Below are 13,135 nucleotides of genomic sequence, written 5' to 3'. Positions count from 1 at the left end.
GGCATTGGATGCTTTACTCTAAATACTTCCATTGCATCAGTTTATACAATTAGAAGCTAAAAAAAAGTGCTCTGAGAATGAAAAGAGCAATGAACCTTATCGAAGGGGACTTAACAGGTTATCTCAGTATTCTAAAAACTATTAGTATTAATCCTCTTGTAACCAGTAATGAAGATTGGATGGAGGAAAAATACAACTTCATTCGAATGTTTCGTGTATTTGAGCCTAGACGTGATTCCTGGGAAGATGGTGGTCCCGATCTGCGTCCAGGCTCGACAGTTTTCTATACAGATGGTTCAAAAATGGACAATCAAGTGGGAGCAAGAGTAACTGGCCCAGGAATAGACATGTCAATTTCTATGGGCAGATGGCCAACTGTATTCCAAGCTGAAATACAAGCAATTCTAGAATGCACGACTGTGTGCATGCGCAGGAACTACAGACATTCAAATATATGCATCATGTCCGACAGCCAAGCAGCTCTAAACGCTCTAAATTCGGCGACATGCACATCAAAACTTGTCTGGGAATGTATTCAATCACTCCAAAAATTGTCTTGTAACCAAGTCAACTTGTAGTGGGTTACAGGTCACTGTGAAATTGATGGAAATGAAAGAGCTGATGCGCTAGCAAGACTCGGATCATCTCATCAATTTGTAGGACCTCAGCCCTTCTGTTGCTTATCTACTTTTGCTTTAAAAATGGAGCTAAAGGCATGGGAATGTACGAAAGTGGAATCAAATTGGAGTAACACTTTCAATGCTAGGCAGTCGAAACGTTTTATCTCTAAAAACGTTTCAATGACTCGCAAAATCCTGGAGCTTTCGAAGAAAGATCTAAGCATTTATACTGGTCTTATAACAGGACGTTGTCCGAACCGCTATCATCTGAAGCTAATGGGAAAACTTTATGATGATACATGTGCTTCTGTGGCATAGAAAAAGAAGACTTGGAACACCTGTTATGCCAATGTCCGGTAATTCTCAATAAAAGGTTAAGGTTCTTCGAAAAAGGGCTGTTAGAACCGTCTGATATTCGGAGAACAACTCCCAGCGCAGTAGTGCACTTCATCTGAAGTGCATCACCGGGCTGGACAAATGCTATTAGTCAAACAATGACAATCACTTCTGATAGTGGGTCGTCATCTTGACAACATAGCTATAATAAAACGGAGAATATATCACAATAGATCAAAGAAATCAAAGACAGTAGCAATAAATTTTGATTACCCAGATATCCTTGGATATTTTGTAGATATCCTGCTGGCTCACTGACGGGGGTAGTAGCCAGGTGGAACGAGTACTTTCAGGCGCTGTTAAATAGAGTTAAACACGGAGAACAGTAGGAACAGGATAAGAGTTGACTAAGCTGTGGAAGCAATGCAAAAGGAGGTTAAGAAGACAAGGTAACGCTGCTGGGAAGAACGGTATTTCGGCTGAACTTCTAAAGCGAGCGGCTGCACGAAACAATTCTCATTGTACCGTTGACAAGATTTGTGCAGAAGAATAACAGGCAGGCTAATACCGCATATAATGAGTTTTCCCATATCCTGTTCTGTAGACTGAGGGCGTTAGCGGAGTCCGTCGGCGGGAGTACCAAGCTGGTTTTCGCGAGGGTCACCCCATGATGGAGCAGAAGTTTAACCTGTGTCAGTTACTAGACAGTTGCAGATTCATCCTTTATTTGTGGACTTTAAGGCGGCATACGCTAGAGTCAAACGAAATGAACCGTTGCGGATAATGCTAGAATTTTCTAACAAAACTAGTTAGGCTGATTCGTGTGTCGCTGGATGAGTCAAAATCATGCATCATAATAGCTGGACATCCTTTGACGCGCTATTCTGACGCGTGATATTTAGGACCCTATTATGTAATTCACATTGAGTTGCTTGACCCGACTCAGTCACGGTCGAAAGTCGAGTACGGAGACAGCAATCTGTATAGCCAGTTCAATGCACGATCAAAATAATACGAACACGCTCGTCATTTGCTGATAGTTGAGTGACTAGCAGGAACGGAAAAAATCGCTTCTAACGATCAAGAACATTGGAGTGTTCAGATTCAGATACATTGTCATCACTCCTTATAAGCGATAAACACGTTGTAGTGATCTGTATCAGATTATGACGCCTCATATCAGATCATGTTCATTGCTTGATCTCGTTGAGCAATATAAAGGATACAGACGATCGGTTGTGTGCATCACTCTTATTACAAACAACATGCGTGACCTTTTTTCTCATAGCTAGCTAAAATGTAACACCGTGATCGGCTGCTGATAATTGATAAGAGATTGAAATCTTGTGATTAAAGCTATAGGCACATTGTTTGTCATAAACTGTATAGATCATGATCTGTGCGTGTGGCGATAACTCACAGATTTGAGCTGCTGTCGACTGACGTATGCAGCACCAACAGCGGACTAGTCGAGCAAAGTGACACTCGCCGTGACTCACATAATAGGGTTCTTAATCATCAAGGCACGTAATCAGTTTCGCTGGAAAACCATGTTTTAGCATAATTTGCCACAGCTCATTTGCTGCCATTTTGTTTGATTGAATCATACGCCGCCTTGAAGTTTATTAAGAAATATGGAGTCTGCATGTTGAATTCCTGGAACTTATCGAGGATCTGTCGCAGGGTGAACATTTGACCTGTCGAAAACCGCACAGATAAACACGAATAAATGTTTCCTACAACGGCCTCAGTCTACAAAACAGGATGCGGGAGAGAATTTTATATGCAGCGTTGAGAAGAGTAATGCCCCGCTAATTGCTGTGATCGAATCGAATGCAGGACTTGAACCGACTGGTCAGTCTAATAGCAGGCCTCTTCATTACTGGGTGTTTCCAAGTATGCTTCTGAATGTTCCTTCGTGCGAAATAAATACTACAGATAGCCATTTTTCTTGCTGCAGCGAAATTGATTGACCTCAGGCCATTGTGGTTTATGTTAGAGTGGAGGCTTCTCTACCAGTAACGGAACGAAAAAACTTCGCAAGCGAGAAGCTTATAAAACTCCTGCTTCATGTCAGAGGGTTTATTACTTTTAAAGAATGTACGCTTAATCAGAACATGCTAAATATGCCGTCCTATTAGGGCTGCGATGCTCAGTCTCACGACATGTTTTCCGTCTAGGATGTTACCGGCGAGACAGCGTATCATAAATCAGCCGCTTGTTCCGGAGCAGTCGCTGCTGTACGCTGCCGCCTCTAACCTGTGCTCCCGCTGCTCACCTACTACGGAAACGACGATCCACCGTGTAGTGAAATCAATGTCTTGAGCCGTTCCTAATCTGGGGACAAACGCTCACGGCTGACAAGGCTATTCCTTTGGCCACGCTCAACGGAAACAGACTTATCGTGTACCCGAAGGGGTATCGAGATTTCGATGGTATGAGCTCTCGCCTGCGATAGTGGGTTGCAAGATCCACTGGGTCATGCTCAAGTACAGGACCGAGATAAGCGCAGGATGTGGGGGGGGGGGGAGGGTAACAACTGTACCGTGAGGATCTGGAGCTTTCAAAATACTTACAGAAGTGCATCCTGGTGGCGGAAAATTAGCGATAAATGGATGGCGATTCTTGTCAGAGGATGAAGCCGCAATCGTTTGCGCTTACAGCTTTCTGATGCTTTCTCATTCATCGCCGCCCATCACAGAATCTATCACCTGTACTTCACTTTTTCCACCTTGAGCCGTTTCATTTACCGGATGGTTACAGTCTCTGCTTGTGCTCGAAAAAATTGACAGCCCGGCATGAAGGCGAATACAATTTTACCTCTGGTAGTATTTTTTATCAGTCAGCCCATGGAGCTGGCTACTGAACTACTGACAGTGTTTGTCTTACGTTTTTTTACCCTTCCAAACAATTCTTTCATAAATTGCAGCAGTGCTGAATGAATGCTCGCCTAACCTGTCAGCCAATTTTCTTGCTCTTGACTGATATTTTAGATCTCAAAGTTGAGTTTTTTATGCTGTCTGCTTTTTTAAAATCAACCGGAAGCTAGCTGAAGAAAGTTAATTAAAACTTCGGAGCAATGTTTACGTTTATTGATAACTAGCTGGTTGCCCGATCTCACTCGGGGCCCCTTTGTCACTCAGTCACTTGTACATCTATTTCGGTCATAAGGGGCCGTGCACTAATTACGTAAGGGATGGTGGGGGGAGGGGGGACTCCGCAAAATCTTATTTGTGGGGGACGGGGGTTTAATCTTTGTTCGTAAAATTTTCGTACACAGAAAAATTATGAAAAATTTACATTTTTGAATAGCAGCTCATGTTACTTATTACAAAAATAAATTAAATTGATGACTTAAGTTGTGAAGTGTCGAAATCCTTAATGCTGCGATGAAAGTATTTTAGCCTTACCCATACCCATTTATGCTATTATTTCAACATATTTCGTTGCAATTGCCTATCCCAATTCCGCAAGGCAGCAGCAAAATACCTTGTGACATCACGGGAAACATTTTTATTTAAGACTATGTTTTCGGCAGGACAGTCAATCGGCAAAGCAAAACGACATTTTATTAATTCCATGCCCGACGTTTCGATGTATTTAACATCTTTTTCAAGGAGTTAGAACCATACATCGTCTTTTGGCTGGTGGTTTCGGTTGAAGGTTTACACTAGTCATATTGATTAATAATACTAGCATTAACCGAGTGTATTCGAACGGAATTCTTGCGGATATCAGCAAGATGTTAAATACATCGAAGCGTCGGGCATAGAATTAATAGTGTCGTTTTGCTTTGCCGATTAACTGTCCTGCCGAAAACATAAAGTCTGAGAATCATCAACAGTCGATAGCTCCACTTTGATTTTTATTTAAGAGTAGCTTATTCAACTAATGTATAGCTGTACCAATGGAACAAGCGCTTTATAAGCTGCTATACAACAAAAATATTGCTATTGATTTATTGTTCTTCTGTTCTCAAAGATCTTGCCTGCCGCGTGTTCCCAGAGTGGGGTCAGTATTTTGCTTCTAAGGAAATCGTGAATGGTCATTACAGATCTGTATATTCGACGCAACGCATTGCGAATACTAAGATAAGACCATGTCGCGTGTCATTTGTCGACCAACATTTGAAATGGGCGAATAAGCCAACTGTCAAACAGAACGAGTGAGAGTTATTTTTTGCTGGAGCAGCATAGGAAAATGAACTCTCACTCGTTCTGTTTGACAGTTAGCTTATCCGCCCCTTTCAAATGTTAGTCGACATTTAGAAGAGGCAAAGAAACTCTTTGTATGCTACTTTACTAGGACATGTATTTAGAGGATGTAGAATAGATCGATGCGAATTATGTGAACGTTCTGTTCGTGAGTGAGCTACGAAGGAATTTGTAGCAGATAATTGATTTTGTTTGGTTTTTTATGAACTTGTTTGAACTTTGTTAACTGTGAAAGAATATTGAAACAGTTAACAAAGTAGGCCGTATGAATAAAATAGTTTGTTTTGCTTTTTCCGTTTAAATCGTATGGAAGGATTTGTTCTAACTCTTTTATTCATACGGCCTAAGGTCTAACCTTTTAAATAAAACTTGAATTTTGATATTTCAAAAATCTTACCTAGATTTACGGGAGGGGCAGGGGGTATTGGCCAAAATCTACGTGATAAATAGTTTCGATGCTCGGTCGCAAACAAATGTCATTTACACTGATCTTTCCGCAGTTTTCGACAAATTGAACCACCAAATCGCTATTGCTAAACTGGATAAGCTTGGCATAGGTGGTCCGTTGCTGTGTTGGTTCCGTTCATACTTAACCGATCGCCACTTAAAGGTGAACATTGAGGGCAGTCTCTGGATCGTTCACTGCTTATTCTGGAATACCACAAGGCAGCCATCTTGGTCCTCTAATATTCCTTATCTACTTCAATGACGTCAACTACCTGCTTAAAGGTCCGCGACTCTTGTTTGCTGACGACCTCAAGTTATACTCAAAAGTCGAAAATCTATCCAACGCCGCTGTCCTTCAGGAGGAACTATCGACCTTTGCCAAATGGTGTGTCGACAACCGCATGCTGCTTAACCCCAACAAGTGTGAAGTCATCACATTTCCCAGAAAGCTGAGCCCGTTCGTTTTTGACTGCAAGCTGTCAAATACGCCATTACGTCGTGAAAACTGCGTTAAGGATCTGAGGATATTGCTCGACTCTAAGCTTACATTCAAACAGCATATCGCGTTCATCGTGGACAAAGCCCTAGTCCGCTCCAATCTTAAATATTGTGCTTCAGTTTGGAGCCCATACTATTAAAATGGAGTTAGCTGAATCGAGTCAGTGCAGCGGAGATTAATTTGTTTTGCCCGTCGGAGACTTCCGTGGAATAACCCTTTCCAACTGCCAAGCTACGAACAACGCTGTAGGCATCGACCTAGACGCCCTTCATGGTCGTCATGATGTAAATTATTTATTGACTTTACGAGTGGATTGCTCGTATATATTGGTAAACCTTGATATTCACGTCCGGAGTCGTACATTGCGCAATAGCCACTTTCTACAGGTGCTGAATCGACGGACTAACTACAGCAGCTTCAGCACGATTACCGGTCTCCTACGCCACTTTAACCGTTTTTACTCCAGCATCAAATTTGCCGTCAGCCGTAACGTGTTGAAAAATCGTTTTTTATCAATAGCGCGTAGTTTTTAGGTTAAATTATCATTTGGGCCACAAGGCCTGTTGATGTACAAATAAACAAATAAAACAAAACCCTTTTTTTCATTTGAATATGTCTACTCCCTTTGTCAGTTCCTCTCATGTTGTCTCCCAACCACTTGTAAATCTGTCTTCTCGGTAATCCCTATAAATGGACACAAAACATTTTTTACGTTTTTGAACTTCCCCCTTTTTAATGGCCGCCCTATTCCCCCTTTCAGAAATAAAACAATTTTTATAACTGCCGTCGTTCTAAATGCAAGAGAAACGTACCCCTTCACCCATTTGAACCTTTCTCTCCCCTTGTAAAAGACCGTTTCCCTTTTTTGTCAACCCCCCGGCATAAAAGAATCATGCCAAAAAACATGTGTTTGACAAACAACGTTTGATGAAGAACAGTCTAGAAGTTCAGGAACTATGGCGGAACATACATTCATATTCACGTTCCTCGTCCCCCCACATGTCAGTTCCTTTCCAGATAGCTCCCCCTTCCGTCACGTAACTAATTATGCATCGGTTTGCTCAATGATTTCTCCTCGGGGGAACCCCCCTCTTTTCTCAAAGCCAATTGCACAACTGCAATCGCTTTAAATGCAAGAGAAACGCAACCCCTTTTGCTTATTCAGATCTCTCCCCCCTTGTTAGGGACTTCCCTCTTTTGACAACTTCTTAGTGCTAATTTCATAATGTCAAGGAGCTTGTGCCAAGTTTGACGAAGAACCGTCCGTCCGTCGAAGTTATGGCCTCCCCCTCTGTTACGACCTTCTCCCTCTTATCAACCCCCCAGTGCTGATTCCCTTATATCAAGGAATATGATAAAAACGAACGTTTTTCTTCTACTTCCGACGTTTCGATTTGTATTGAATCTTTCTCAAGAATTCTATAAAAATTACGATGTTTTGTGATATTTTTATACAAAATTGTAATGCAAAAACGGTAAAGCATACTATACTGCCTATAATCGCATATGAGTCCCATCTGCAATATCATCGAGTTGAGAAAACAGCGTTTGAAGGTATTTTTCTTGTTTTGGTTATTTCACCTGTTAAGCGCAGTTTATTCCTATTTTTTCGACATAACATAATAAAATAGACCTTTAATATAGCTTATTTATTAAAACTTTGCATTTTTTGTGAAAATTGCAATTAAAAATAAGGTAGAGACTGATATGCGATTACTTAGGCCATCGAGTAGCTAAATAATCGCATATTAGTCTCAGCTCTTCTTAGTCGCAACCGTTCTGTGATAGAAGTAATTATGCTACGAATAGCATTTTTTCTCAGCTTTCCAATGGTGGTCTTGAAATGAAAATCGATTGAGGAGCTCATGGTGAAAACGGTGATTTATATCATAAATTCCAATAAGGTGTCTAAATTCAAGATGACCACCAAAAAATTAATTTTTACTTCAAGAATTTCAACCTGCTCTTCTTCTTTACAGAACTATGCCATTTGTTAGTTGTTTCATTGCAAATTTAGGAAACATTTCATGATATATATTTCAATATTTTGCTAAAAATTTAACTTTTTTTTTAAACCATCAAGCCCCTTCGCGAACGAGGGGTCCACTGTTTCGAGGTATTAAGAATTCTCATATTTTAACCATTTCCAACCAATCAAGTATAAGAGTTCCAATATTTGAAGACCTCACGTGTCATTAGTGGCCCCGTTTCAACGAAAATTACTAAATTAACTTTCGTATGGAATTTCTTTGAAATAACCCTGTATTTATTAATTAACTGATGATTTTTAATAATTAAAAAGCGTAAAAACAACAAATATTGTTTATATGGATTGAAGTAAAATATATGGCCATACCCAGGAAAAACATTTGGTGGGACTGATATGCGATTATTTTTAAGATGGGACAATTTGTCTTCATATTTTTTCAGACTTTTTGAAATAAAAACAGCTTTTTTTGTATTTTTAATGGATAGTAGAGCAAGAAAAAGAGAGAATCTGATATTTAACTCAAAAACGATGAAAATGCATGTGGGACTGATATGCGATTATAAGCAGTATAGTACATGTTAGAATTGTCTTGACACATTTTGTTACAGAATGCTAGCACCGTTTAAAAAAGTGACCGTTAATGCTCAACTCAAAAGAGCCACTAGACGAAAAACGATAATTTTCTGTAAGTGTAAATGTTATATTAACCAAACAATTTTTGTAAATGCACTTTTTATAGAATCCTTGAGAAAGATTTAATACAAATCGAAACGTCGAAAGTAGAAGAAAAACGTTCGTTTTTATCAGCAATTTGACTGCAAAGCCGAAAAACAAAAGTTTTTTAAGATACTCTGTCGAAAGCTACAATAAGAGTCAAGAAATATGTGTGCCAAGTTTGATGGAGATCGGTCAAGGCGTTCTGGAGTTATGGTGGAACATACAAACATACTCATGTAAAGTAGTGGATGTTGACTGCCTGTTGATAACCTGAATATTTGCACTGAACCAAAGGCACAAATCTCTACCATTCCGATTATATATCGAGAACAAATGGTCGGATGATGACTGCAAGAATACTGTATTGAAGGAGTAACGAAATTTCGATGTAACTGCCCTAGGGATTCCTGGTTATATTCGATCACAGGACCGGAATGAATGCAGGATGCTGACGGGAATAACTCGACTATACCGAGGGAACAGAGGCTTCAGAAATGCTTGCAAGCCAAGACTAAAGATAAACAGTTTGCTACAATTCAGGACGTATATACGGCCATTTTTAAGCTTTTAAAGGTTTCCCAAGTAGTACAAAATTAATGCCTTACTATGCTTACACATATGCCACCGTAGTAAATCTGGTACTAGTTTGAAATGCCCGTCAAAGAATCTGACGCCTGGAATTCACTTTTCCCACTTCCGTTTGCTTCATTTGCTGGATGGCTGCAACCTCCGCATCCGTATGCCCCAGCTGTCTGGCCAGAAAACCTACACGTGCTGGATCGAGTAGAGCCCCAACATTCCATGTACCGAGTCCCCGATAATCATTGTTCTTTTTCATTCACCAAATTCTGTATTGATTAATCCATCCGGAAGCCGTATGATGTTTGTATTGCGCTCTGAGTTTCCTACCACGGGGATCCTTCGATTAAACCATTTACTGGTAGAGCTGCTACTGGTTAGACTTCAGTCTTCCTATTGGTTGCTCCTATCCTGGTTGGCCCTACGTACGGGTCGAGGTAGGAACTGCTGGATAATGAAGTTTTTAGTTGCATTCTCGTGTCCAATGATTTACCAACCATGTAGAGATTTCTTAAGAGAAATATCATTGAAAAGCTCTTGTCGTGAATATTGTTCAAATGAAATGTTTGTTTTGAACATTATCCTACTATTTTGTGCTAATCTAAGTCTTTCCTCTCAACAGGGCACCTCTCGGCTGATCAGCACCGACAGCGAGGATGTTAATTCGCCGCCTCACGGTACGACTACAACCGCACAGCAGCAACCACCCACGCCGGTAGCGCCTGCTGTCCGACAGTCAACTCCACCCCAGCCGCCCGCCGCACCGGAAGAACCCACGGTGCCCCCACTAGTACTGACAACGGCAACTGCGGTTCCGACAATCGTTACGCGATCACCACCAACACCAGCACCGGCAGCCCCAACAGCGGCGGCGCAATCGGCTCCCCCCGAGGAACCCAAAAAGGAAGATCTCAAAATCAAAATCTCACTTAGCAAGTCGGCTTTGATTAGCAACGGAGGCAGCGGTGGCAGTAGCAGTGCTGGCAAGAGCAAGAAAGAAAGCAAGAAAGAGCTTCGGCACTTCAAAAAGCGAGTGCTGGCTCGAGAAAAGGGACGAACCAGCAAGCGACCGAAGCGTACTGCCGAGGAGAAAGACCCCAACGAACTGGACAGTGCCGACGAAGATCGGCAAGCTTTGGAACTGCTAGGTGGCGTAGCGGAAGATCTGCGTGTTGATCCGATCGTGATACCGGCGAACCGTCCAACCTTCCCCCTACCCGGAACAGACGCGTACGAACTGTACCGTACTCTAGCTTCACCCTCCGGTGGTGACGATTTCGATTCGCAGAGCTCAATTCTTGGCAGTGCTTCGTCCAACAATACACCGAAACACGGTGGTCTAGCGGCGGCCGACGATTGTCAGATAATTCACAGTCGAGGTTCGAGTGACTGTGGTAGTGATTTGGAATTGTCGCAGAACAGTTCAACGGCGGCGGCGCCGCCTTCGGAGATTTGTTTTGAAAGTGAAAATACGCAGGAGAATCGCGAAGAAGAGGCAAAGAAGGACGCCCCAACCGTCGCCGCTGCGGTAGACGAAAAGAAAGAACCACCGGTGCGAGAGGAGCGAGTCGAGGTTCTGAAGCTCAGTCTAAAGGGTGCGAGAACAGCGACGAGAGCCACCCGAAGTAGAATGAAAAACATTCAGGTGGAGGTGGTGTCCAAGCCGGAACCGGTACCGGTTCCGGCGGAGATAGCAACCCCGGAACCGGCCGTCAAAAAATTCGGACGAGCCACCCGCAATCGCAACAATAACAACAACGTGGTGGTGGCAAAACCCAATCAAATACCTGAACCAGAACCAGCATCTCCACCGGCACAGCCCATTCGGGAACCGTCGCCCCCTACGGTGGCCCCCGCACAGAAGGTAGCCACCCGCCAGTACAGCCGGCGGAAGAAAAATGTGATTCCACCAGATTACCAGCAAGCCTCCGCCGTCAATCCAGCGCTCGAATCAAACCCCGAAGAGTCCGGTCCACCCCCTTTCACACTATCATCCGAAAGCGAATCGGCGCTAGCCTCTATGCAGTCTAGTTTGCCGGCTTCGGCCGGCGGACTGGATCTCACGACCACTGGTGGAGCAGCAGCAGCAAGCAGAACGGAACCTACCTCCGGCTCGGCGAACAACGTTCAGGATGAAAACCAACCGGAACCGACCGACGTGTACAAAATCAAAAACAAGTTCAAACGTTCGTACTTCCGCAGCGAAGAGCTGGCCAAACAGAAGCAACAGTTGCTGCAGGACATTCGACCTCTCGGGGAAACTCCGAGCAATAACACCAGCACCGTACCGGCAGCAGCTCCGACCAGCACGCTCACAGTTCCACCCATCACCATTCCAATCGGAAACCTCCAGCATCACCAACAGCAACAGCAGCAGCAACAGGACTCACAGCAGGACCACACGCCGCAGCCGGTTAAGTTGGTGATATCGAAAAAGAAGGGAAGCATTTTCAAGAGCCGCCCGCTGACGGGAAGTGCCGAAGCAGCGGACAAGAAGAGGCACGTCTACAAGCACAAGTGGGACGACGATGACGACGGTGATGGGAAGGATAAGACGGCCCTGGCAGGGGAAACGGATGCCGAGAAGAAGACGGCTAACTTCGAGGGGGAACCATCCGGCTTGTCGAGGGTGAGCTCCAGGTTGCGTAATTCTGGTGGAGCTTCCAGCATGGATTTCGAAGACGATGAATTTGACGATGTGGACAGTAAACTGCGGTGTGATAGAAATGCCAAACCGTACTATACGGTGGTGCGGAACGTTAAGAACGCTCATCAGATTCAGGAGATCGGTGAATCACAGGAGATGGACGATGACGTCGAGTATATCCTGTCGGCTTTGCAACCGGACACACCGAATGCCACTCGCTGCCTGTCGGCGGTGACGTTGGCCAGCAAATGTATGACTCCCGCCTTCCGGATGCACGTACGAGCGCACGGTATCGTGACGCGGTTCTTCAAAGCCCTCCGAGATGCTCATCTGGATCAGAGTCTCGGCCTTTGTACGGCCACTATTCTGTTTGTTCTGTCGCAGGACACTCTGAACGTTGATCTCGACCGAGACTCGTTGGAGCTGATGCTAAATCTACTGGATACGGACCACCTGTCCAGCTCCGATGGAGGTCTCACTGCAGCCCAGCTGGAAAAGAACAAACAGAAGGTTCGGGAGGTGTGCGAAGAGATCAAGAACTCCGGCAAGGCAAAGCACATGGACCTGGACAATCTGACCGTCGGTTCGCTAGCGATGGAGACGCTGCTTTCGATGACCTCGAAACGGGCGGGCGATTGGTTTAAGGACGAACTGCGCAAGCTAGGTGGATTGGACCATCTGATAAAAACTGTGTCCGACTGCTGTCGGGAAATTTCCGACTACGTCGTCGAGTGGACGGACGATTTGCTATCGAAGCTGCGTAAGATCGAACGCTGCCTGCGGGTGCTCGAAAATGTTACCATCTTGAACGAGCAAAATCAGAGCTATATTCTGAACTACAACAAGGGCAGTCTGGTGCATACGCTGGCGAGGCTTTTTAAGCTTGTTGATAGTGAGGTCGTGCTGTACCCGACCGACGAACGAACGCCTAAGGACGACCGAGGAGTCGTACTGCGGGAGGTGATTCCACCGATACTGAAGCTGTTCATCACCTTGACGCATCCGTTCGATGAGACTGGTGGGTTCGATTAGAATTATTCTACTAAATTGGCAAGAAATAATCGGTTTTGTTTTTTTTTTGTTTCT

The 13,135-nt window shown here is 43.8% G+C and overlaps 1 protein-coding gene across 1 annotated transcript in view; it reads left to right on the top strand.

The window, feature by feature from the left end:
* LOC128738730 (protein wings apart-like) overlaps window positions 1-13,135 on the top strand; it is a 43,467-nt gene that overhangs the window by 19,774 nt on the left and 10,558 nt on the right. The window contains exon 4 of the mRNA XM_053834066.1: window positions 10,025-13,067. Within this exon, the coding sequence (XP_053690041.1) occupies window positions 10,025-13,067 (3,043 nt within the window). The remainder of the gene's footprint in view (window positions 1-10,024; window positions 13,068-13,135) is intronic.

Source organism: Sabethes cyaneus, chromosome 1 (genome assembly GCF_943734655.1).
Source record: "Sabethes cyaneus chromosome 1, idSabCyanKW18_F2, whole genome shotgun sequence".
Lineage (NCBI taxonomy): Eukaryota > Metazoa > Arthropoda > Insecta > Diptera > Culicidae > Sabethes > Sabethes cyaneus.
The sequence above is the reverse complement of the archived record's forward strand: the minus strand, read 5'-3'. Positions and strand labels throughout refer to the sequence as shown.